General features: G+C 48.6%; 1 protein-coding gene across 5 annotated transcripts in view; it reads left to right on the top strand.

The window, feature by feature from the left end:
• SH3BP5 (SH3 domain binding protein 5) overlaps window positions 1-26,288 on the top strand; it is a 76,802-nt gene that overhangs the window by 46,785 nt on the left and 3,729 nt on the right. For 3 of the 5 annotated variants that reach the window (XM_021934878.2, XM_021934875.2, XM_021934876.2), the window contains exons 4-8: window positions 15,196-15,360; window positions 20,060-20,119; window positions 22,662-22,792; window positions 25,137-25,179; window positions 25,891-26,110. In XM_021934878.2, coding sequence (XP_021790570.1) covers window positions 15,196-15,360; window positions 20,060-20,119; window positions 22,662-22,792; window positions 25,137-25,179; window positions 25,891-26,110 — 619 coding nt within the window. The remainder of the gene's footprint in view (window positions 1-15,195; window positions 15,361-20,059; window positions 20,120-22,661; window positions 22,793-25,136; window positions 25,180-25,890; window positions 26,111-26,288) is intronic. The other 2 variants (XM_003895133.4, XM_021934877.2) reach the window with 2 other exon arrangements.

Genomic DNA, 26,288 nt, shown 5'->3' with positions numbered 1-26,288 from the left:
GCTTGGCAATACCAGGTGGAAAGGAGATCTGCCAGGAACCTGGGCTCACATGGAGAGCCCCTGCCACACCAGATTGTGCCAATTCTGCCTCCCCAGGTGGGGGCGGAGCTGCTGTCTTGGCCCCATCTCTAGGCCATTCCCATCCTTCCACAGACCCCTGGGTGGCCTGAAGTGGTCTGGCCTCTGGCAGCCAGAGGGGCCCCTGGCTGTGTGTGCCCTTGTGCTCTGATGCTGTTTCTGATAGCCTGCTCCGGCCAGGGCTCCCTGGCTGTGGCCATATGCTGAGTGTCTTTGCACTTGCATGACAATAGATCCCTCAGATTTTCATATGCTATGCTTACCAGAAAGGTATGTTGTGCTAACTCATGTTTATATTAGGCCCTCATTTTCACCTATGTCCCTCTGACCTTGAATTCCTTTGCAGATCTTGCAGGCAATAGTTAAAATTAAGCCAAGTTATGCTGATCCAGAAGCAAAGTTAGATTGGAGGTAGGGGTTTGACGTTTCAGTGAACCGGCTGCTCCTTTGGCTGTGCTTAAGTGTACCAGGCAACAAACAGTACTGAATGACCCAGGGAAGTCTGAAATGCTGAGGTGGAAAGAGGACAGCCAATGTTCCTGGCTACTGGAGGGCTTGGCAGAGCACCTGTTCCTAAGTGCAACTTCTCCACCATACTGGTGGTGGGGACTCACGGTGCCTTCAAAGAGTTTGCGGTCTTGTTGAGAAGACCAAGTGAATAGTAAAATAACTCATGAGATGTGTTCCTGATATGTTCATAGTGTTGGGCAGGTTTCAAAGTATTTTTTTACATATACTATTTTATAACATGGCAAACTGACAAAAGAAGTACAGAAATTTGGTCCTATGAAGTCAGAAAGGGTGAATTTTTTCCCAGGCTTAATTTCCTGAAGCCCCATTGGGATCTGGGATATGTATCACCCAGCTTGGAAGGGGTGAGGTTGAGCGAAGAGGGGGAATGAGTTAGATCTTGAGAGAATGGCGTTCATATGACACGACTTACTGTATACAGTTTGATTATTCAGGTGAGTTTTTCCGTCACCCCAAATGGCCATTTTCAAGGATAAACATGTCCAGATAGACATTTATCTAATTGCAGGAGTCACAGGAGAAAAAAAGTCACAAATGCATTAATAATGATTGATCATAAGGGAGTTGTTTGTGGATTATCTTTTCTACCACAGCTAGGTACCTTAATTATACAGATATTTCTTAAACATTTGCAGTGTACCAGCCACTATGCTAGAATATGAGAATTAAATTCAGTAACACAGTTTTGGCTCTCATAAGACTTTCCAGGACCCAAGGGGCGATGCTGCTGTGACGAGATCATAGAAATTCTATGTACTATGCATAAAGGAGGGTGCTGTGGGTTACCAGAGTTTTTGCTGCAGCATCTTAACTCCAAAGGTCCTGGGTCTGGGGACTCACCAGGCATTTGGCCGCCCAGTGTGTGCTGGTGTCCCTGGGTTTGAGTTGTCCTTCTCTCCTCTCCATTCACATACCTTTTATGGTTCTCTTCCAAGCTTATAGGCCAAAAGTAGAAAGCTCTGGGCTTCTGAGTTGCAGAGTGAGTTGGTCTTAACTGAAGTCACTTTGTCTAGAGTGGGTGTGTCCTCTGCTTCTGTTAAATGGCATCCCTTGGGACTGAGGCCAAGTGGTTGTGTGAGGTACTGGCTGGCAAAAGACCAATCCTGGCCAATATGGAGAAGCTCTCCAATTAAGAGGCTCCTTTTGTAGATCCTAGCTGGCAGGGAAGGGGCCATTGACAGAAAACTCCCCTCCAACATTTATTTTGAGTATTTTTGTCTGAGGCACGAGGAACGTTAATGACTTTGAACCCATTTATTTCAAGTGTGTTGGAAAGCAATCTCCAAATAGAGATGAACAGAGCCCAGGATTAGCTTATGAAAGTTTGACATGTGGCGCTTCCAGCCAAGTGCACAGGTGGCGAGAAGGCTTTGCAAATAATCCAGGTAAGAACCCACGCTGGATACATCTGCAGAGGCTTCCAGAACTAGGGGGGTAAGGAGGGGTTGAACAGGGATTGTGAGGCCTTTGGATGCCCTATGGAGAGAGGGCTTGGCAAAGTGGGTGTGCAGATGGTGGCATGGAGAGAGTTTATCAAACTGCGGCTTCTTATCAGGATCTGCAGTCTACAGAGTCAGTCTTGTCAGCTTCAGTGAAGCTTACTTAAGCACGGCCAAAGGAGCAACTGGTTCACTGAAACGTCAAGCTTAATAGATAATACACCACCGGAGAGGGGAGATCATATGGGGCCCCGCATTGGTGCTGCTTCTGTCCAGGTGGTCAGAGTGGGAGACCTGGGTATGAGTCCTAGTCTCCTTCCTTTCTAGCCTTATGACCTTGGACCAGTGCCTTCACCAGTTTCTTTGGGTGTAAAATGGGTCTGACAATACTTCCAGCAGGGCTATGGGCTAGCTCTGTGGGTTCACACCTGGCATATAGTAGGAATTTCATAAACACCCCTGTCCTGGCTCCTTTATCCTCCCTCCATCAGGGCAGTAGAGGTGGAGTGTGGGAGGGACAGGGCTTATCCAGGTGCCTGCAGTTTGGGGTCAGCTCTCCTTGAAAGTGCTCTCTCCTGATGTAGTGCTTTGTAATTGTAAGTGGGCACGTTTTGTTGTTTTTCTGTCTCTGCCAGGCACAAAGAGTTGAGAGCTTTAAATCATTGCAGAAGAGACTGAGATTAGAGATGAGAACTTTTGGATAACTGGACTGGTGTGGCCACTAACAGGCCACTGGGGATATTGCTGGGCCCCTTCGTTTCCTTTACATCTTAAAAGATTGTGTGTGGGTAGTGTGGGCTTTGAGGGACCATGAGCAGCTCAGTCTTGTAAACCTGTCTCTTGTTTGGGTAACATTTTGACTCTTTACCTCCTCTCATTGCCAGTCTTAGATACTTCTTTTTCTTTTTTTGGGACAGGGTCTCGCTCTGTTGCTCAGGCTGAAGTGCAGTGGTGCAGTCTCAGCTTACTGCAACCTCCCTCTCCTGAGTTCAAGGGATTGTCGTGCCTCAGTCACCTGAGGAGCTCGGACCACACGCAGCTAATTTTTGTATTTTTTAGTAGAGACGGGGTTTTGCCATGGTGGCTGGGCTGGTCTCGAACTTCTGGCCTCATGTGATCCACCCACCTCAGCCTCCCAAAGTGCTGAGATGACAGGCGTGAGTCACCGCACCCAGTCTTGTTTTAGTTCTATTTGTTTGCTTGTTTATTTGAAATGTTGCCTTTAATGAGGACAACCATTGACAAACATTTTGGGTTTTCCCTATTCTTTTAGTAAGCATTTTCTTGAGTTTTGTGATTATGTGGAAGGTAAAGAGCAAAAGTGATAACTGATGAACCAATGCCTTCAAAAAATATTTCTTTACAACTTTTTATTATGGAATTTCTGCAAAAGTAGAATCATCAGTGGACCACACGTGCCCATCACCAGCATCAACAATTGTTAACCTCTTGCCAGTCAGGTTTCGTCCACCCTCCCCCTCTAGGTTTTTCCTTGATTCTTTTAAAGCTGTTCATAGATTTATCACTGCACACCTAAATATTTAGATATTTATCTCCAACAGATAAGAACCTTTGAAAGGTCACGTTTTTACACCTAACAAAATTAGTTTTTAAATATCATCCAGTATCCAGGCCTTTTTCAGATTTCCCCAGCTGTTTAAAAAAAGTTTTGTTGTGATTGGTTTAAAACATTTGACTAGAAACCATGGTTATTTTTTGTCTTGATAAATAGTGTGGACCTCCCCCTTTCCCTCAAATTATGCTCTTGCTTAACCTGGTGACATAATTTCGAGTTTAAAGAAAGAACTGTGTGGTAGATAAATAGCAAAGCAACAGCTGATTAAGAAATGTATTGAGAAGCAATTTCGTAAACTTTTTTATTATGGAAAATTTGCAGACTTGCACAGCACTAAAGAACATAGTAAAAGCAAAATAGCTTGTGGTTAACTAACCTGCTGGCTCACAATTTGCATATGTTGTTTAAGCCAGATACTGCATTACAGAACTTTCCTCGTGGGTCCCTGCTGTAGTTATGTATTTTCAGTACTGTAACTGAGGCTTCCTTGGAGTTAGCAGAGGCCTTGGCGTTCCAATCTGAAAAGTTTAGTGACTTGTTCAAGGTTGTAGACCCAAGACAGTGGTTATTGTTGGTACCAGGGATGTATTCTGTTTTTCCTGGTTCTCTCGACACAGAATATGGCCTCATAGTGGCCCAATTGTCCTGGTCAAATCAATGCCAGTATTGTGCAAGGCATCAAAATGTGTTTTTTTCGGGGGGAGGGGACCCTGTTTCGCTCTTGTCACCTCAGGCTGGAGTGCAATGGCACAATCTCGGCTCACTGCAACCTCCGCCTCCCGAGTTCAAGCGATTCTCCAGCCTCAACTTCCTGAGTAGCTGGGATTACAGGGGCGTACCGTCACGCCTGGCTAATTTTTGTATTTTTAATAGAAACAGGATTTCACCATGTTGGCCAGGCTGATCTCAACCTCCTGATCTCAGGTAGTCCACCCGCCTCAGCCTCCCAAGGTGCTGGGATTACAGGTGTGAGCTGCTGCGCCCTGCCCAAAATGTTTCTTTTGTTGCCATTACGATGTGTGAAGATTGGAGAGCTACAGGGGGCTTGTTTGTCAACAAGGTGCGGGTGGAACCGTCTCTGGGGAGCAGTCACTGGAAGAGCTGGTGTTCCGCTAGCAACCCCCAGGCAGAGAAGCGTGTACCTGTAGAGGCAGGACTGAGGGAGGGAGCAACTGACCGCCTGGTTCTTTCACGGGAGAGGACGGAGAGAGGTAGGAGTTGGGGGATCAGAGCTCTGCCAAGGGAATCTGATGCCTTCAGGTCCTTGTTCAAGGTTGTAGACGCGAGACAATGGTTATTGTTGGTGCCAGGGATATACTCTGTTATTCCTGGTTCTCTTGACACAGACCACGGCCTCATAGTGGCCCCGTTGTCACTGGTCCAATTGTCGTGGTCAAATCAATGCCAGTTTTGTGCACAGCATCAAAGTGTGTGTTTTGTTTTTGGGGGACCGTGTTTCACTCTTGACCAGCCTGGCCAACATGGCGAAACCCTGTTTCTACTAAAAATACAAAAATTAACTATAGCTAGCTTACGGGAGGGAGGTGCTCTTTCCTCTTCTGGTATCCCTGTTCTTTATACACCCACCTCTCTACTCCTATGCTCCACCCTTGTGATTGGAAACCAGCAGCTACTCATTCACTGCAAAGGAATGTCATGAGGCATAATTACAGAGCACATGGACTTTCCCCGCGTTGTGTATTCCAGTTCTCTGCTGCCCTGCGGCGTAAAGCAGGGCTCTCCACTCCCTCACAATGTCAGGCAATGACCATGTTCGTGGCCTGGGTCTGCACTGCGCGTCCCAGTGGAAGATGAAATAGCTTCCCTGATTGGTGTGTGTGTGTCTAAGATACGCTAGTGTTTCGTGGGTCCTGGGAATGACAGTATAGGTGGGAGACAAAGGCAGAGATGGAAGATAATTGTGAGTGGACGTGCAGGGAGGAAGATACAGCCCTGCTGACCTCAGGGAAACCCACCGCAACGAAGGAGCTCTCTGAGTTTGCACACATTTGAAGAATTAAGAGGCGGGGCATGCTGCGTGTGTGTTTTGGGGACAGAGAGAGTGTGAGAGTGTGATGTGGGGGATGGCTGTGTGGCTGGCTGGCAGGGAGGACAGCTTGGATTGGGGTTGGTAGAATATCCAGGCTCCGTGCTTTGAGCAGGCCAATTTATTTGTGAGACTCTTACATTTTCTCCTAGAAAATAAAACAATTGGTCTACATTGTCTCCATCTCCCTGAGCACAAAAACCCTGTTATTTGGTTCTGTGGGTTAGGAGTCTAGGTTTGGTGGTGGTACCCTGGGGTGCTGTTGTGGGATTTTTTTCCTTTCTCTGCTTTTTTCCGGGGGTACTGCTGTCTATCCCCGGCTCAGGCCCCTACCTCACACCTGGCCAGCCGGTTCTCTAGCCAGTGGTGGCACACTGCTACAGCGTGAAGGAGGTGAAAGCGGGAGGAGGATGAGGAGGAATGTGGGCGCGCCCTTCTGGCTAGGGTGGGCAGGAAGAGCCTGGCATCTGTGGTGTTGCTGCAGCAACAGGAAGGATTTGATTTGGGATGTGTCGTTCCTGGAGGCCTGCTGCGTGTAGCTGGCAGGCCCTGTAAGCTGCTTGTTCATTGTGAAAGGATGGAAGTGTGGGGACGGGCGATAGACATCAGCCGGCTGACTAGCCTAGGCACACTGACTCAGGCTAAGTAGTGCCCTGTGAAAACAGAAGGCCTGAGACCCTCCTCCTGCCAGCTTTTGCATGAATTAGGGAGATTCTGTAGGGTAACAAATAGTGCCGGCTTAAGGCAGAGGAATCGTGCTGCATGAGTGCAATGGGAAGCCCTTTGGGTGGTGTGTATGAACACGTGTCTGGATGCGAACTGCAGGCTAGTGTCTAGTACTGAAGATAAGCAGAGGTGGGCTCAGTGCTTGAAGAACCTTCCCTGATGCCCCCAACTGAAACGCTTGTGTCAGACTCACCCCTGGTTAGTCTGGATGACTGTTGGCAGTAGGGACTGTCCTGCCGGAAGCTGGGGTCAAAACTTTCAAATATATGCAAAATAGAGAACAAAGTAATGGAACCTTGGATGTTCATCATCCAGCTTCTACAATTACCAACCTTGGGGCAATCCTATTTCATCTTTACCCCCACCCCCAGCTCTCCCTTGTTACTCCTAGCTGTATTTTGAAGGAAGTAGAAGCTTTTACATTTTTAAAGTTCACCTTTAAGCTCAGGCCAGAACAAAACTGTTTGACCTCGATGTTTCTAAACCTGCAGAGCTCTCTTGCTGCTCTGACATATTAAAAGGCTCTGTAGTCTGTCCATGGTACGGCTGCCGGCGCTGTCTCTCTTAAGACTGCCCACAGTTTTCTCATCTCTCTAAGGGTAGATACATACCATGGATTTCTTGTTTTCTTTGTAATATACATTATTGGGAGAAATAACACGATTAAACTGATAGTGACTCAGAATGTACATGGTAACTTTTGGGACTGAGAAAAAATGATGTCCCCTATGTTTGACAAATTTTTAGATTTTTTTTTCCCCCCCGAGACAGAGTTTTGCTCTTGTCGCCTAGGCTGGAGTGCAGTGGTGCGATCTCAGCTCACTGCAACCTCCACCTCCCAGGCTCAAACGATTCTCCTGTCTCAGCCCCCTGAGTAGCTGGGATTATGGGCACCTGCCACCAGGCCCAGCTAATTTTTTCTATTTTTAGTAGAGATGGGGTTTCGCCATGTTGGCCAAGCTGGTCTTGAACTCCCGACCTCAGGTGATCTGCCCGCCTCAGCCTCCCAAAGTGCTGGGATTACAGGCATGAGCCACCACGCCCAGCCAAATGTTTAGATCTTTAAGAAACTGATTCAGCAAAATTTTGATAGAAACAATGAAAAACTCCATGCCACAAGCTACATTTAGTAAAATTTGATATGGATGAAACTGTTTATTCAATCAAATCTATTTATTTGAAATAGAAAGGAACCAATCTTCAGGAGAATAATTTTGACTAAATAAAGCTGAAAAATTAGAAGCACTTGGGTGTGAAAAAAAATCAAGGAACTAAATGGGCTTAATGGAATTCTCCCCAGAAAATGTTTTCAAATGAAACTTTGTTCTGGGATAATTTGGATTAAAATATATGCCAGACATCCTCAGAGGTAAAACGGTGCTATCAGAATGGCCAGATTCTATCTCTGGTCCTCTTCAACGAAGCATCATTCAGGAGTTGAAGGGGGAGTTCAGGATGGGCAGCTTGCAGGCTGGAAGGACTCAGGCAGTCCATGAACTGCCAGGTCCCTGGGATTCCTCAGAATATAGGCAGGAAACCACGGCTTTAATACAGCTGAGAGCAGACATCCTTGTCTCTTGTCCATTTTCATGTTTGTCCTGCCCATCCCTCCCTCACTGAGACCCCCCAGGGGTTACTGACCATGTTTTCAAAGGTTTTTGATCTTCCTTGGTTGGGTTGGAAAGGCCTCTGATGCTTTTCTTCATAAGCTTCTAGCCGGGGGAGGGGTTCTTTCCAGCAGTGCCTGTGACATTCACTGTAAAGAGGCAAGGACAAAACAGTATCAAGTTAAAAAGGACAGAGACTTCCTACCAAGTAGTTGCCCACATCCAGCAGGGGCCTTGCCCCGGGGCCTGTGGGGGTGAGATTCCTCCAGCGAAGCACGAAGCAGCACGAAGCACGAGGGGTAGAAGCTGGCCCACCTGTCATTTGGCTGGGGCTTCCCTCTCCTGCGAGTTCTGCCGCCCCGTGCCTCCAGGGTCACTGTTCATCTCACACAGCACCTGCTTTGCCCCGGGCTGGTATCTTTCCAACTTTCTCTAGAAGAAAGTGGGGCACTCCTTCCTCCCAATCCATGCCCAGGTGTCCAGCGGGTTCCGGAAGCTTCTTTTGCTCCATCATTGCTTTGGCCAAGTGCTGGGGGGTGTATGCATACTGAGCCCAACCATTCCCAAGTAAACCCCAGAGTCCTTTTGGATTTTAAGTACTAAAGGCATTTAGAAAGGGGAGTGGGGAAGGCAGTCGGATGCCTGTGCCTCTGGGTGGGGAAATTTTGCCTGTCCCGTGCCTCTCTGCATCTCATTCATCCTCCTGGCTCCCCTGTGAATGGGGTCCAAGTTGTTCCTCAGAGCAAGTGAGAATGTGTGGTGGGGGTAGGAGGCTAAGCTCAGGCAGGTGTGAGGGTTTTCAGGATCAGCTTCTCAGGACCAGCTTCTCAGGACCCCATTTTCCGGACTCTGGTTTTGGATGAGCCCAGCTCCTACAGCAGCGGGCCTTCTCCCCCTCGCTTCTCCTCGCTTCTCCTCTGCTCCTCCTTGGCGGTCTCTGCAAATCTTATACCCTGCAAACCTCCCTGCCCATTCCGACCTGTGTGACAGTGGCCACTGTGTCCTTGATTTGTGTGGAGAGCTAAGGCTGTGCTTCCTTGACTAGTACTTCTTTGTCAGGAGTTTGCAGCACCAGCAAGTGGTGTTTAATCAAAGTTTAGAATGAGGCTGGGCGCGGTGGCTCACGCCTGTAATCCCAGCACTTTGGGAGGCCAAGGCGGGTGGATCACGTGAGGTCAGGAGTTCGAGACCAGCCTGGCCAACATGGAAACCCCGTCTCTACTAAAAATGCAAAAATTAGCCGGGCATGGTGGCGGGCACCTGTAATCTAAGCTACTCAGGAGATTGAGGCAGGAGAATCATTTGAACCCAGGAGGCAGAGATTGCAGTGAGCTGAGATTGCACTGTTGCACTCCAGCCTGGGTGGCAAGAGGAAAACTCCATCTCCAGGGGAAAAAAAAAAAAAAAAAAATTAGAATGAAAGCTCTGGGTTAGGCCTGTAGGGTTATTTGGAGACTTAAATGATGTACTATATCTATATACTATATAATATATATGTACTATATATGCTATATATTTTGAGACTTTGCTAATGATGTACTATATTCAGAACACCTTATACACATTATCTGATACAGAATAAATGCTAAAGCAGTAACTGCTGTGATTATTTTCTCCTTTGTAATTATCTGTATCCAGACTTACAGGTTAGTTAGTAGTTAGGTACTAGGTTGGTCTGGTCTTGAGGGCTCTCTCCCTGACTTGGAGCTACCACCTGCTAGAGTATGACTTTGGGCAGCCGCCTCCTTTGCAGTTGCTGGAGCTAACCACGGGCCTGTCAGTTGGACCCGCGTGAGGCTTCAGGATGGGAGCCGCAGGCAGGAGGTAGCAATCCTGTGCACAGTGGAGTTTCCATCTTGTCTTTGGTGCCCTAGCAGCTGCTCTTGTCATGTATTCCTGGCAGGCAGACTGTCCAACTGTCCAGCGACTGTGTTAATGAGTTACTCCGGGGGGTGGACACTGCATGGTTGAGCTGAAATAGCTCCAGACTAGGGGTCAGGGGCTCTGACTTCCTGGCTCTGGGGGGCCACTAAACAGCTGTGTGATATCACCTATTCTGGGCTCTCCTTTGAAAAATGAGGGGCTTGAACTGGGAGGTCTGTAAACTTCCTCCTGTCTTGGACCTTTGTTGTAGCCAATGCGAATGTGCAGATGCTCTTGTTCCTCCCTGAGAGCCATTGTGGGCAACAGTGGAAGTTGAGTCAGAGGGGCGTGACCGCAGCCTCTCTCCCTTCTCAACAATGCCAGGCTTCTCCACCCGCCACCTCCTTTGCTGATGACCCTTTGTGGAATGCTCAATACATTTCCACATTTCTGAGTGCTTCACAGTCACAGTTGGCCTGGGCCAGTGTCTACATTCATTCATAGCAGCCTTTTTTTTTTTTTTTTGGAGACAGAGTCTTATTCTGTCGCCCAGGCTGCAGTGCAGTGGCATGATCTCGGCTCACTGCAACCTCCACCTCCTGGGTTCAAGTGATTCCCTTGCGTCAGTCTCCCAAGTCACTAGGAGTACAGGCGCCCACCACCATGCCCAGCTAATTTTTGTATTTAGGTAGAGACGGGGTTTCACCATGTTGGCCGGGCTGGTCTTGAACTCCTGGCCTCAAGTGATCCACCCACCTTGGCCTTCCAAAGTGGTGGGATTACAGGTGTGAGTTACCGCGCCCAGCCCATAGGCTGCCTTTTAAAATTCTCTCCATGGCGCTCTTCCCATGAAAGCTGTCAGTGTCTGTAAGTCATGGAGGCATTTAACATTTGTTTCTGTGTTTCATCTTATACCTCAAACCAAGCTCTGTAACATTTTCCTCTTTAGTACTGTTATAAGCGGGGCCTCACTTCTTCTGCTGGCTCATTGGGTTTCTCTGTGAGCTGTGAGTGAATCACTGCATGACTTACGCACATCACAGGACCTGGGAGCATACAGCCCTATTCAAACAGTGTATTAAATACCAGGGCCTGGGGCCTTTGTTACTATTTGAAGGTAAACGGTTATCGGTTGCACCAAAGATTTCTAGGTGTCATCTTTTGTATGATGGTGAGAACCAGATAGCCAGCTCTCTCTGGCTATCTGGTTCTCACCATCATACAACATTGGTTTCTAGATTTAGTAAATTTTGTAAATACAGTTGGTTTCTGACTTTGGAAGTCCTGTGTTTTGTGATGACACTGAGAAGCAATGTCACAGTTAAACTTTCCTCAGTTAGATAAGTGTGTAAACTCTTCGGTGCTTCCTGTCTTGGCCTGGCCTGCTGCCTGATACCCTCCTCCTTTGCAGAATCTTCCCCAGGAGACCTTTGACAGCATGGTGCTTCCTCAGTGAACCAGAGCGAGATCTCTCTCTCTCTCTTCCCCCTTCTTACAAGGTCACTGATCCCCTCATGAGGGTCCCACCGTCAGGACCTCATCTAACCCTAATTACCTCCTGATATGGTTTGGGTCTGTGCCCCCTCCCAAATCTCATGTCGAATTGTAATCACCGATGTTGGAGGTGGGGCTTGGTGGGAGGTGATTTAATCATGGAGGCTGTTTCTCATGAATGGTTTAGCACCACCCTCCTTGGTACTGTTGTTTCGACAGTGAGTTCTCATCAGATCGGGTTTAAAAGTGTGTAGCGACTGGGTGCGGTGGCTCACACCTGTAATCCTGTAATCCCAGCACTTTGGGAGGCCGAGGCAGGTAGATCATCTGAGGTCAGGAGTTTGAGACCAGCTTGGCCAACATGGCAAAACCCTGTCTCTACCAAAAATACAAAAAATATTATTGGTGTCTTAGCTGCTCTTGCCATGTATTCCTGGCAGGGTGACTGTCCAGTGGTGGTGGCGTGGACCTGTAGTCCCAGCTATTCAGGAGGCTGAGGCAGGAGAATTACCTGAACCCAGGAGGCAGAGGTTGCATTGAGCCAAGATCGCACCACTACACTCCAGCCTGGGTGATAGAGTGAGATTCAATCTCAAAAAAAAAAAGTGTGTAGCACTTTTCCCCCGACCCTGGACCCAAGTCCAGGCACTGTGTGAGATGCTTTGCTCCCACTCTGCCTTCTGCCATGATTGTAAGTATCCTGAGGCCTCCCCAGAAACCGAGCAGATACCAGCATCACGCTTCCTGTACAGCCTGCTGAACCGTGAGCCAATTAAACCTCTTTTCTTTATCAATTACCCAGTCCCAGGTCTGTCTTTCTCCCTTCCCTTCCCTTCCCTTCCCACTTCCCTTTTTCCTTCCCTTCCCTTTCCTTCCTTCCCTTTCCTTTTTCCTTTTTCATTTCCTTTTTCCTTTCCTTTCTTTCCTTCCTTTCCTCTTTCCTTTCTTTTTTCTCTTTCTTTCCTTCCTTCCTTTTCTTTCTCTTTCTTTCTTTTCTTTCTTTTCCTTTTCTTTCCTTCTCTTTTCTTTTCCTTTTCTTTCTTTCTCCTCTCCCCTCCCCTCCCCTCCCCTCTCCTCTCTTGCCTGGCATTCATTCAAGGTCTTCACTCGAGTCCTTTTAAAAAATTTGATCTGAGGTATCATCAAATCTCCTACAGGCACTCTGTTTTGTAATATGTCTTTAGAGTCTCAAATCCTTCCTTCTGCCTCCCACCCCATCAGCCCGTGTTTTCAAATCATCTTTGTCCTTCAGTCCTCAGTTCAGGATCATCTTCCTTTAAGAGGCCTTCCTCGGTTCTCTGTACTGGAAATAATTTCTCCTTCACATTCCCTTACCATACTTCCCCCGCTGCTGTGGCACTCTCACATACAGTGTTGTATTACGGACTTCTGAGCGTCCACTCCATGCTTGGTTCAGCTCCCCATCTGATTGTCATTGCCTGGAGGGCTGGGTCTGGGTCTGGTATGCAGTACACAATCATGGAGTGCTCCGGAAAGCGGTTCTTCTCCTGGGCGGCTGGCGTTCTCTGAGTCTATGATTTTTTTGTTCCCCCTCCTTTAACCTTCTTCACAAAGTGTCCCGAGCCTGTGGTTTCTGAAGACTTCCTCAAAGTCATGTGAGAATTGCTTGGGGAAGGGTGGGGTCCCTGTAGTTTCCCTCTTCCCGTGTCCCAGGGGCTGCCCTAGGGATGTCCCACCAGGGCTTATGTAACTGACTTGGGGTCGTGGTTAACCAAGGGAGAGTGGTGGGACGCTGCAGAGGCCAGCTTTTGGCAGAAGTGGGCTTGTGGCTTGTGCTCTGCTGGGGAATTCGAGGGGAGCCTGTAGAGTGGTGACTGTGATGTTCCAGTGCTGATTTCTCATGCAGTCACACAATTGCCATCACCTGGCCCATCTTGGGGTAAAGGTATCCACTGTCCACAAGAAATAGAATTGGAATCACCTATATAATTGGAAGTTTCCCAGTGGTCACAGTAAAAAAGGAAAAATGAGGAAAGATGAAATGGTGAAGTTAAATTTGTTTTTTTTTTTTTTTGAGTCAGAGTTTCGCTCTTGTCACCCAGGCTGGAGTGCAATGGTGCGATCTCAGCTCACTGCAACCTCCACCTCTCAGGTTCAAACGATTCTTCTGCCTCAGCCTTCCGAGTAGCTGGGACTACAGGCGTGTGCCACCACACCCGGCTAAGTTTTGTATCTTTAGTAGAGATAGGGTTTTGCCATGTTGGCCAGGCTGGTTTCAAACTCCTGACCTTGTGATCTTCCTGCCTTGGCCTCCCAAAGTGCTGGGGTTACAGGTTTGAGCCAGTGTGCCCAGCCTGTGAATTTAATTTTTAAATTTTATTTATTTAAGAAGCAGGGTCTCATTGTGTTACCCGGGCTGGAGTGCAGCGGCATAATCATAGTTCACTGTAACCTCAAGTGATCCTCCTGCCTCAGCCTCCCAAGGAACAGGGAATGCAGCCATGTGCCACCATGCTCGGATAAGTTTTTAATTTTTTCCAGAAGTGGGATCTTGCTGTGTTTCCCAGGCTGGTCTTGAATACCTGGCCTCAAGTGGTCCTCCTGCCTTGGCCCCCCAAAGTGCTGGGATATAGGTGGGATCCATTGCACCCACTTGAAATTAATTTTAATAATATATTTTATTTAATTTAGTATATCCAAAATATTTCATCATGTAATAAAAATTATTGAGATATTTAACATTCTTTTTTGTGTGTGTGTCCTAAGTCTTTAAGATTAGGGATGTCTTACATTCAATTGGGATTAATCACTTTTTTGTTTTGAGATGGAGTCTCACTCTTGTCACCCAGGCTGGAGTGCAGTGGTGCAATCTCAGCTCAGTGCAGTCTCCTTCTCCTAAGTTCAAGTGATTCTTCTGCCTCAGCCTCCCAAGTAGCTGGGATTATAGGCACCTGCCACCATGCCTGGCTAATTTTTGTATTTTTAGTAGAGACACGGTTTCACCATGTTGGCCAGGCTGGTCTTCAATTCCTGACCTCAAGTGATCCGCCCACCTCCCACAGTGCTGGGGATTACAGGTGTGAGACACTGCAACCGGCCGGGATTAATCACATTTTGAACAATCAGTAGACGCATGTCGTGGTGGCAGCTCTAGACATGTGGTCAGCGACAGGTGGTATTGCTTCCCCCACCTGATGCTCCTTGAAAGCAGGGACCATGTTGTTTTAATTAATGAGGTCCTTCTCTTTGCCTGCCTGGTGCCATACTTGGCCTGTCGCTGGAGTCAGTGGGTGTGAGTTGAGTGGGGGCCTCTCTGGCAGAGGGGCAGTGCTGGGCTGGAGCTCCTACTGCCCGGAGTCTGGCACAGCTCTGCTTCTAGTCAGCTGTGTGATCTCAGGAAAGGCCGTGTCCTCTCAGCTACAGAGTGAAGTCTTCGAACCATGATCTCCGGGGTTCTGGTTCTGACTTGCCATGAATTGAGCCACAGATCTGGGCAGGGACGGTGACAGGACTACTGTATCCACCTTGACCTCATTAGTGAGGCAGAGCTTCTGAGAAAGGCCGTGGGGTTGGCTGTACCTGTCCCACCATGGGCTGGTTTGCCGTGTCCGATTCTGGCCAAGGGCTGACGTGTGTATCTCATCCATTGGGCCCAGAACTGTGGAAACTGTCCGCTCACTGATTTGGCGCCCACTCCCCCATCAGGGGTCCATTGCCCTGTCTGGCATCTCTGAGGACCTGTGGGTGCCGGGAGTGAAGAGGCAGAGATGAGCTTGTCCTGGTCCTTGGGATGCTTATTTTTTGAAAGGTAAAATGGACTGTGGGGAGTCCCCGCCATTTCCTGAGGCCTCATGAGGATTCTTTCTCACACAGGCTCAGCTGGAAGCTCAGAAAGCCACTCAGGACTTCCAGAGGGCCACCGAGGTGCTCCGTGCTGCCAAGGAGACCATCTCCCTGGCCGAGCAGCGGCTGCTGGAGGATGACAAGCGGCAGTTCGACTCCGCCTGGCAGGAGATGCTGAATCACGCCACTCAGAGGGTATGAGTCATGGCCGGGTGTGCTGTGGGGGTGTGCACGTGCATGCGCGCTGGCTTCCCCCGAACGGAGGTAACAGACTCGACTCCCAGGCGTGCTGCCTGAAAACACTCTGAACATCACAGGTTGTCATCTTCGTGTGGTCTCTTGGCTGCACTTGGTACGAAGCCAGTGCTCCAGAATGAGTCACAGTGTCTCTCTGTGACAGCAAGAGCTGTTCTTTCCCTTATGTTGCCTGAGGTTTGTCTGGTTTGGGTCATCCCCAAAGGGTATTGACTGTGGACTCGGGCTTCCAGAGGGACCTGGTTGTTTTCCGGGGTCTGCTCCCACGGAACCCCAGCATACTGGCGGGGTTTAGAATCTGTGATGGGGAGACCTTGATGAACAGCCCTACACGGGGGCTGCACTTCAGGTATGTGCTGTCGGAGGAAGGCAGGGGTCATGGCAGATTAGACCAGAATCAGGTGTGTACTCAGGACAGGCCTTCTGGGCTGGGATTCAGGGAGTTGACAGGCACGAAGGAAGCGGACGGCGTGAGATCCTTACCCGCGGCTTGGCTGGCTGGGTTTTATGCCATTATATTGGGTTCTTTACCGGCTCCCATGACCACCTCTCTGGCTGCATTACTCAGAGCCAAAAATGACAGTGCCTTAGTCTGCTCAGGCCAAGACAAAATACTAAACAAAATACCATAAGCAGGGTGGTTTGTAAACAATAGAAATTTATTTTTCACAGTTCTGGAGGATGAGAAGTGCAAGATCACGACATTGGTAGATTCAGTGTCTCATAAGGGCCTGTTTCTTGGTTCACAGATGACCGTCTTTTCCATGTCCTAACATGGTGGAAGGGGTACATGAGCTTATAAGGTCACTCATCTCATTCATGAGGGTTCCACCCTCATTACCTCATCACTTCCCAAAGGCCCTACCTCCAAATACCCTCACACTGGGGATCAGTTTCAACGTAAGAATTTTGAGAGGACACAAATGTTCAGGGACAGTTCTTGGCTCAGCTAGGGACAGTTCTTGGCTCAGCAGTACTTGCTTACCCCTGCCTAACTCTATCGGGTTTCTTACAAGTCATGCAGCCTGTTCCTGGATACCTCTTTGCCCTTCCAGGCTTGGCTCCTGGGCTGCCCAGGCTCATGTTCCTGGTGTCCCCCCACACCAGCCTGGGTCCATTGTGCCCCTCCGCATTCTCTGTCTAGATCCCCAGTGCCTGGAAAACCAATGTAGGACTGGTTTGCTGCAGGGTGGGTGAGTGAGCTGACCTGTGGCTTCAGCAGCTCCAATAAGACCCTGTACAGAGCAGACAGGGGGTTGCAAGAGGTCTTGGTGACTCCTTAAGAAAGCCGTCTAGGGGGCTGGAATAGAAGAGTCAGCAGGTTAATGCCAACAGGATTTCCCTTTTAAATGTCACCTGTCGCAGTGGCTCAAGTCCTGGGGGATCTGATAATTAAAGGTGGCCTTGTGCTTCCTTAAATAGAAAGCTTGACACACAAATGACTTCAAGAGTCAAATCCACGTTGACTTTATGCATCTCTGTCTGCAGCCTGAGACTCTTGGCTGTGCTTTGCTTTGTGTGCCTCCTGCCCCCTAGTGGGTGTAATGCTCATGGAGCTAGACATGGGCTGGAAACAGCTTTTTTGGGTCATCTTGAGAAAAATGGAAGGGGTGGCTGGAAATATTAGAAGTTCACAAGCCAAAGTCCAATAGATATGAAAAGGACAAAATGTAAGGTAGTGTCTTCCAAGAAATTAGCTGAAGGGCCACTTTTCCTTTTCGCCCTTCGTCCACCCCAGCTGGAGACCCATGTCAGCCTATAAGCAAGCATTTCAGAAGTCATTTAATCTGTTCTTTAAAGATAAACCATGCTTCTGCTTTGTGTATCTCTCGTTTTTAAGTGCTAAGGCCCCAATAGATGGTGGGTGGCCTCCCAAGGAGTGGTGTCCCCAAGGCCTCCACAGTGTGTAACTCAGGGCATCCGTTCACACCGCAGACTTGGGGAATAGCACTTTTTGGAGTTGTGCAGTGCAAGACCTGTGGGACTGTACAAGATGGCCCTGTACTCCTGAGGTCATGAGGACTCCATAGGGCCCTGGGAGGGTCAGGGAGGGTCAGCTGATATGTGCCTTTTCTGTGGCCACTGAAGGGAAGGGCCCTTTTGGTTTTCTTGGGCTTGGGGGCAACCTCTGCAGATTGGCAGGTGTTTTGGGTCACATGCCAGGATTTCCACCTTGGAGCTGATGTTCCTTTTCCCAGATCCCTCACAGTTGCATAGGCTGGAAATGCCCCTCATTGAACAGTTAAAAACAGACACCAGCAAGAGACAAAGCCTGTGGCAAAGCTTTCCCCCATCACGTCCCTGTGCCACTCAGAAGTTCAGAATACAGAGCAGGCTTTCCGACTGTGATGGATGATGCAGAACATAATTCTTTCTCCAGGACACACACTTGCATGGTTGGCTTTGAAACAGTGTCGAGTAACTGGGAACTCTCTGGACTTAGCATTTCCCCCAGTGGTGCTCGTGTTGACCCCTCCTAGAGCCTCACAGGCCTGGCATGCTCAGCCAGCTGAAAGCTGCATGATGAAAGGGCTAGAGAATGTCTCCTCCCTTGTCTGCCTTCTGGGTACTCTAGGATGCTTGTTTCTTTAGAGCAAGGGACCTTCATCTCACCCTCTTCTTCCAAAGTATTACTTTAGGGTCTACTAAAGGAAAATTCTGTGCTCAGAAAGGCCCAGGGCTGTCTTTGAAGAAATGGCAGTGGCTTGGACTACACGATCCCTCCAGGCACAGTGGGGCACTGGGGTTCCCACGTAACGTGCCCAAGACCATCTGTGCGGCCTCTCACATTTCCTGGGGTGACATCAGGCAGCCACACTTGGAGCCGTGGCTGAAGCCGATGTACTAGGAGGTGGCAGGAGCCCTGGTGTGCTCTGTTAGGCCACATGCAGTGCCACAGACAGAGACAAAGGATCAGTTTTCTGCTCTGTGCTGGGGTTGATGAGGACTCTGGAAAGTACAAGTAGCCTGTGGCAGAGCTGCCAAGCCTGCAGTTGAGCAGCCTTCCTTGGGGCACAGGGCCCGGGGTCCCTGCTGCTCCCCAGCTAGGGAGCTTGGGCCGCATAGGCCCCTTCAGCCGTGGCTGTTTTGGCCTTGAAGTAGCCTTTATGGGAAGGTGATAGCTTTTCATCCTCTGAGAGAGGAGGGCTGGCATTCTGGGAGGGAGAAACTGGCTTTTCTGATGTCTGCTGAAAGAGCTCAGACAGCGGAAGCGGGAAATGTGACTTGGAAATGAGAGGTACGAACTGTTTCTGAACCGGCGGCAGGCAGTTGCTGGAGAGGACACAACGCAAGGCCAGCCCTTCTCCTGGTCCACAGTGGATATGAGCCTGGGATGGCAGGTGAGGAGCTGCTCAGGACAGCCTCCCTGATGGTGGTGGGTATGAACCGCCTCCCTTCCACACAGTGGGAAGCAGCACGTTCTTAGGTCTCATTGCCCAAGGACGCAGTAAGAATCAGAAAACAGTCTGAAACAGTCAGAATGGAGGTTCTGAGCAGACAGTGAGATTGCCTCCCTGGGCAAGGAGGCCCCTAACTGCAGCTCTATGATGTTGGAAGAGATGTTGGGAGTGTAACTGAGGGTACAAAGGTTTTGGAGATTGGAGAGTCGAGAAAGCCATAATGGGAGGCTGAGGAGCTGTGCCTGGTGAATGTCTACTAAGCAGGTTGGGCCATTCTGCTGGTGTGGGACCCCACAGAGGCTGTGCTAAGCCAGACTGAAACACCCATTCAGTGCCCAGTGGTGCCCATGCAGGAAGGTGCTGGCTGTTTGCTATCTTCTGTGAACTGACATGAGCAGGGTCCGGGGCTGAGCAGTATCTCTGTGGTCCGTTGATCTTCAGCATCTGACTGCTCCGGAGTGCGGGGTGCAGTTTGCCACTCCTACCCCTCAGCCGCCCTCCTCCTTCCTTATCCCACCACACCCGACCCACATCACTGCACACAGCTTATGCCTGATGCTAGGCTGTAGATGGAGAAACTCCTTGATTACCTAGGAGAGGTAACCAAGGCGACATGCTCAGTGACCTTCTTCCTCAAGGCGGGAAGCTGAGTTGTGTGGAGGTCTCTTCCAAGAGCTGGAGGGTGTGGGTGTGAGAGAGAGATGGAGTCTCGCCCTGTCGCTCAGGCTGGAGTGCAGCGGCACCATCTTGACTGATTGCATCCTCTGCCTCCCAGGTTCAAGCTTTTCTCCTGCCTCAGCCTCCTGAGGAGCTGGGACTACAGGCACCCACCACCACACCCAGCTAATTTTTGTATTTTTAGTAGAGACGGGGTTTCACCACGTTGGCCAGGCTCATCTTGAACTCCTGACCTCAAGTGATCTGCCCGCCCTGGCCTCCCAAAGTGCTGGGATTCCAGGCATGAGCCCCATCACACCTGGCTTCACTGGAGGTTTTGTATATACATGAGAAGTGGGGCGATAGGGGCAGGATGTGGTAGTAGGGTGAAGCGGGGGATAGTGACATGCTGGCCACTTCTTCAGTTTTCACTGCCAATATTGCCATGTGCTCGGAGTTTTCCGAGTGTTTTATTGTAGAAAGCCTGTGCTTCTGCTTGCAGCCTAGAGGCCAAGACAGAATGAGGGCCTGTGTGCAGATGGCAAGAACCTTGCTTCTTACAGGGGACTCTTTCTGTACAGGAGCCTCAAATTACAGCTTCTACAAGTCTATTGAAAATGCATTCTGACAGCTCCTTAAAGGTAAACCTTTCATTGGATCCTTTTGTAATAAAACAGTCACCCCCAACATGTTGTCTTTGATGAACCTGAAGGTTTGAGTTTTCATAAAGGTTATACCAGTAAATCCTTAAGTTTACCGCTGTTTCCCCAAGTATCAAGCATGAGATATTTTTAGTGCATTTTGTTTCCTTGTGAAATATCTGGTTTTGGAAGCAAAGGGAAAGGATTCTCTTAGCCCTTTGGTCTTGGTTTAGAAGTCATGTGAGCAAGCATGTCACCTCATGCCAGTTTAGCTCAGTTCCCTCCTATTTTTCTTCTCTTTTATTCTGTGGTTTTTACAAATTATCTGAAGCACTGAAGCCTTTGTTAAAAGATATTTTTAAGAAGGTAAAAGCATAATTGGGATACAAATATAAAATGTTCTCGTGTCAAATATTTTCTATTAAATAAGGAGGGATCTAATGAGATGTTACAATTCTTGAATTCAAAAAAATACAAACTCATAGAAAACCAAGAATGCTGAAATGAATTACCAACAGATACAAAATGTACTATTACAGGGCAGTCAGTAATCCAATGCATCTGGGACACAGTTCATCTTCATTTCTCTGGGGAAAAAACCCCATTTGTATTACTGTCAGTTTTCTACAACTTACAGGGTTGTAAAATAGCTTCGAGACAAAGTCAGAGATAGCCTGGAAGGGTGCCCTAGACAGGACACCCTGTAATTTTTAATGCCCATATAAAAGTCTTTCATAATTTTTCATGGTACCTTTAAAAATCCTTATTATAAGTAAACTATCCTAGGGCTGATTGTGGCTGTTGACTGGAGGAGGTGGTAGAACACTGGCAGCTTTCTTCTGTGGCCTTCTCTTTTAACTGTGAACTAAAGACGTGGTGGTACCTCCCTAAAATTGTTCTACGGGGTCGACTAGTGGCCATGAGCCCTCTGGGCTCCTCTCGGACGCTCACCAGAGAATAGAGAAGAATCTTTTAGCCTAACCTCTACTGTCTCTCTGGTTTATTTTATAACACTGGGAGTGGTAGGAAGAAGACCGGGAAAGAAATCGCAAGCTGCTTATGTGGCCTGAACTGCGTTTTGTTTCCCTCCTTTCTTCAAGGCAGGCCTTGTTCTGGTGTTTTTCTTTAGGTAAGCAAGGAGAGAACTAACATTGCCCATGTCTGTGGGACTGGGCCTCTGAGCTGCTTTTTTTTTTTTTTTTTTTTTGGCCATTGAGGGCCCTTGAGTATTGGTTTTGTAACTCATTTTTTTCAACAGACTTAACAGTGTTCCCACCAGAATTTCCCACCAGAACTCTGACTCGTCTTCTGCTCACAAATGTTTGTGTACCTCAAAATCTGATGTGAATGACTGGGTTTTAATTGCTTAAATGTAAAGTTTGCCCCTTCTGGATCCTGAGTTCTTCTGTGCACAGCCAACTAGTTCAGAATATTTGGGAAAGGACCAAACAACGGAAGTCATGGCTGCTTTGCTGGCTTGAGTGCCGTTGTGCCTGGTTTGCTAGTTCTTGGTTTTGGTGGTCTCCTCATTAGGTTCCCCGTCTCAGGTTCCCACTGCTGCTGTCTGGCCATTTGCCTGCCCATCAGGCCCCTGCCCCAAGGTGTGAACGGGAGGAGCTCTAGGTGGCTACTTAGATCCAGGAACCTGAGAAGAAAGTGGACATCTATTGAATCAGAAAATAGTTCAAAATTTTCTTTTTGTTTTTCCATTTTCTCAGTCATTGCCACAGCCAATTTAGCTATTTAATCTTGCCTCACAAGATCTTTTCAAAATAGATCAATAGGAAAAGAAAACCACTATTGGGAAGCTGGTTTATTCTTAGTCTGACCACTGATTTGCTCAAATATGTATCTAGATATAGATATCGATATTTATATGTATATATATATTTTGAGATAGAGTCTTGCTCTGTCGCCCAGGATGGAGTGCAGTGGCGCGATCTCGGCTCACTGCAACCTTCATCTCCTGGATTCAAGTGATTCTCCTGCCTCAGCCTTTCAAGTAGCTGGGACTACAGGCACGTGCCACCATGCCCAGCTAATTTTTGTATTTTTAGTAGAGACGGGGTTTCACCATGTTGGCCAGGCTGGTCTCAAACTCCTGACCTCAGGTAATCCACCCGCCTCAGCCTGCCAAAGGGCTATGATTACAGGCGTGAGCCACCGCGCACTGCCCAGAGTATTTTTATTTTTGAGACAGTCTCTGTCGCCCAGGTGCAGTGGCATGATAGCTCACTGCACCCTCCGCCTCCGGGTTCAAGTGATTCTTCTGCCTTAGCCTCCTGAGTAGCAGGGACTACAGGAGCACACCACCAGGCCTAGCTGATTTTTGTATTTTTAGTAGCGATGGGTTTCACCATGTTGACTAGGATGGTCCTGATCTCCTGACCTCGTGATCCACCCACCTTGGCCTCCCAAAGTGCTGGGATTACACGTGTGAGTCACCACACCCGGCCAAAGAACATTTTTTGAAAAATGATGTAATATTCCAAGCAGGGGCTGTTCTGGGCTGGACTGGGCTGAACTCTGCTGTTGTTTGAAGGTCATGGAGGCGGAGCAGACCAAGACCAGGAGCGAGCTGGTGCATAAGGAGACAGCAGCCAGGTACAACGCCGCCATGGGCCGCATGCGACAACTGGAGAAGAAACTCAAAAGAGCCATCAACAAGTCCAAGTAAGTCTGGACATGGCCTTCCCTGGGCCGTGCGGCTATCCTAGTCTGCATCTGCTCAGCCTTTTGTATGTCACGCACTCAAGGACCATCCTGAGTAGTCCTTTGATGTAGACCCTGGGGCCTCACCAGAGCCCCTGCTCAGGCTCTCTTGCCCCCTAATATTCTATGACCCCCCGAGGCAGAGGATGCTAAGGGGTGGGCTGCTCTAGATATGATTGAGTTAGGAAACACAGAAAAAGGAATTTCAAAGGCACATTATTAAATGGCCCACTGGCTGGGATTTGGTAAATTCACGCTGTACTCTTGAGTCTGTGGTTGATAGTGTAGACAAGGCCCTATCCCTCAATTTATCTGTCAGTGTAATAGGGATGAGCTGTGTTCACAATGCATGTTTCCTGTGATCAAGAGCTGATAAAATGCTGTAAGACTGGCTTTAGTATTTTTTTTTCCCCCAATCTCTTCTGACTACAGCCCTGTACGTTTTTATACAACATTGATAATGGTGGGCAGGCACAACTGTGTACCCTCTCTTGGGGACAAGCCCCCGCTTCATTCCCAGTTCCTGGGCCTCCTAGCAAAAGGAGGACGACTTATGATGACCTAGACTTAACAGCCAAAGGTAGACCCAGAGCGGGCTGTGCAGGGCTACTGAAGGCCTGTCTTCCAGGCATGGTCACAGCCCCAGCCAGGAGGGGCCGGGCAGTTGGAAGCTTGGCAGATGCCCAGTTCTCATGCAAGTGAGGGAATGGTGACAATTCAGTGAGGAAGAGAGGGGGGCAAGGAAGAGTCTGGTCCTCCTAGGCTCTGTACTACTCCCCAGTACCTTCTCCCAGGCTTGACTTTTCTTTGGTTTCTGCTCACACTCTTCCAACATACATATGTACACATACGTGCAGAGGAATAGCATTTAACCATTTATTATTGCACTTAATTGACTAGTGTATTTTTGTTTTGGTTTGGTTTTTGGTGTGTCAGGGGCTGATCTCTTGAGAGCTAAGTAGCAGACGTGTATACGGCATTTTTCTGCAGGGGAGGCACGAGGTGGTAAGGGTTGCTGTAGGACCTGTGCCTGCTCTGGGCAAGCCCAGGCATCATCCATATGGCAACACCCAAGAAGGTTGAGGAGCAGCCTTTGATGCTGCTTCCTTTGTTGTGAATATGGTGGGTCTTTTCTCAAAAGACCACTAACTCCCACTGCACACACATCACATATCACCCATTAACCTGTTTAAGAAAATAAATCTTGTGATTGTACTTTGCCAGCCTTCTCAGACTCCAAGAAGAGTATAGGGACAGATCATAGTCTTGGGCGGCTCCTGTCTGCCCAAAGGATAAAATATACGTCTGTGCATTCCATGGAGTGGCTTCCAGGCCACCTCCATGCCCACCCTGCGTTTCCAGCCGCACTCCCTTGCATGGATGCTCGTGTTGCTTTTGCTGGGACATCTTCCCTGTGCCCTCCGATGCCCATTCACACACATACTCCTCACCTTGTGCTCCTTTTGGTCACGAGAGAACTTATACACCCCACTCTCTCCCCAGGTTTCAGGATTTTCATACCTACCAATGGCAGTCCTGTGTCCTTGTCATCCATCTGGATCCTCAGGATGCAGGACTTGAGAGCTTCATGGAGGCTGAACAGCTCAAGAATAAAGCAATGATCTACTCTTAATGTTCAGGCACCAAAGTTCCTAAAAAAGAGCCAAGCTCTTTTGGCTGACCCAGAACCAAGGGAACTGCTAGGATACTGGCATTTCTTGTGCCCATGATGTGGCTGAGTTGGCCAACTAACAACTCCAGTCTTTGGACAGGTTCAGGAGGACCAACCTGAGACCCCCTCCTAGTGGTGGTCTTGCTGTGCTGTGAGGGAGGTGTGGTGCTTCTCTCTCTTCCCCAGTTGACTTCAGTAGAGGAGAAGGTTTAAGCAGCCCTTCTCCAGCCTCATCTGCTTTTCATCCCTGGGGAATCAACTTCGTTAGGAGAGTAGATCCAGGCCACCCTTACTGCTGGGTATAACCCGTGTGGCCCTGAACAGCCTTCCCACACAGGAGGAATATGAGCTAGGTTGCAGAGTCCCCAAGATATGTGTGTGTGGCTTCCCTGTGTCTTGAGATGGGCCTCCTGTCAGTATAGCACTGGGTGAGCCCAGTTGTTCTATCTGGTGTCTGTCAATCAGTCTCCAAAGCTAGAAGCATCACTCACATGTCATGGCCTTGTTAGAATTTACTAAATATTGGAAGGATGACCTGGCCAGTGGTAGCTGATGCCTCTTTTTCATCTTGTGGAGTTGACTGTGGTTACTGTATTATATTACTCTGATGGTTTTCCTTCCTGTTTTCTGCAGGCCTTATTTTGAACTCAAGGCAAAGTACTACGTGCAGCTTGAGGTATGTGTAGCTTTGGGCTTTTGTCACTGATGAGATTTTTCTACACTCAAAGCTTCACTTTTCTGGGGCAGCAGAGTATCAAATGGGCCACTTGCTATAAGGGGAAAGTGGAGAGACACATGCTTTACTGAGTTTTCAGACCTCAAAATTGTCTTGGTTGGGTCTTCATTCATCTCTGAACCTCTGTAACTGCTGTTCAGTCACTTTCTCTGTTGTACGAGGCCAGTGGTTCTCACAGCATGCTCTTAGGACTAGCAGCATCACCATCACCTGGAGACCTGATAGACCAGGTCCCACTCTAGATCGATTGAATCAGAAACTCAGAGGTTGGAGTCCAGTGAGCTGAGTCTTAATACTCAAGGGGATTTTGATGCAAGTTCAAGTTTGAGAACCACTGTACTGGGAACCAGATGTCTAGACTGTGGGACTTGGGTGTGTTTGCCCATTTTTGCTTCCCTGATGGGGGTTTATTCCACCAGTGAGAGTTGTTGGGTATCAGAGCTTGTCACCTGGATGGCATCTGGGGATGGTAGTGGCTGATTTTGTCTGGTGAATGAATAGCAGTTATAATGGTAATCAGGTCTTCAGTCATGTCTTGGAACATTCCTTGAAGTAGAATGATGGGCAGAAAATGTACTTGAACCTGTCATTCAGAAAGCATCTTAAGGCTAACAGGGTAGTCTTCACTTAGTCTCCTGTTCTCTCGACCAGCAACTGAAAAAGACTGTGGACGACCTGCAGGCCAAATTGACCTTGGCAAAAGGCGAATACAAGATGGCCCTGAAGAACCTGGAGATGATCTCAGATGAGATCCACGAGCGGCGGCGCTCCAGTGCCATGGGGCCTCGGGGATGCGGTGTTGGGGCTGAGGGCAGCAGCACATCTGTGGAGGATCTGCCAGGGAGCAAACCTGAGCCTGATGCCATTTCCGGTAAGTCAGGGGCTCCACTGGGTACATGGGGAGATACCAGACTGTGTGATTTGTTTCCCAGGGTCCTCACTTTCTCTGGCCATCACTGAAAGGTCTCAGAGTTGGGCAGGCCTGAGGGCTGTTTCTGGTGGCTTCCCATGTTTTATGGAACACTGTGTTCATCAAGATGGTACTAAGT

The sequence above is a fragment of the Papio anubis genome, chromosome 2 (assembly GCF_008728515.1).
Source record: "Papio anubis isolate 15944 chromosome 2, Panubis1.0, whole genome shotgun sequence".
In the NCBI taxonomy this organism is placed as follows: Eukaryota; Metazoa; Chordata; class Mammalia; order Primates; family Cercopithecidae; genus Papio; species Papio anubis.
Note: the sequence above shows the minus strand (reverse complement) of the source record. Positions and strands in the feature narration are given on the sequence as shown.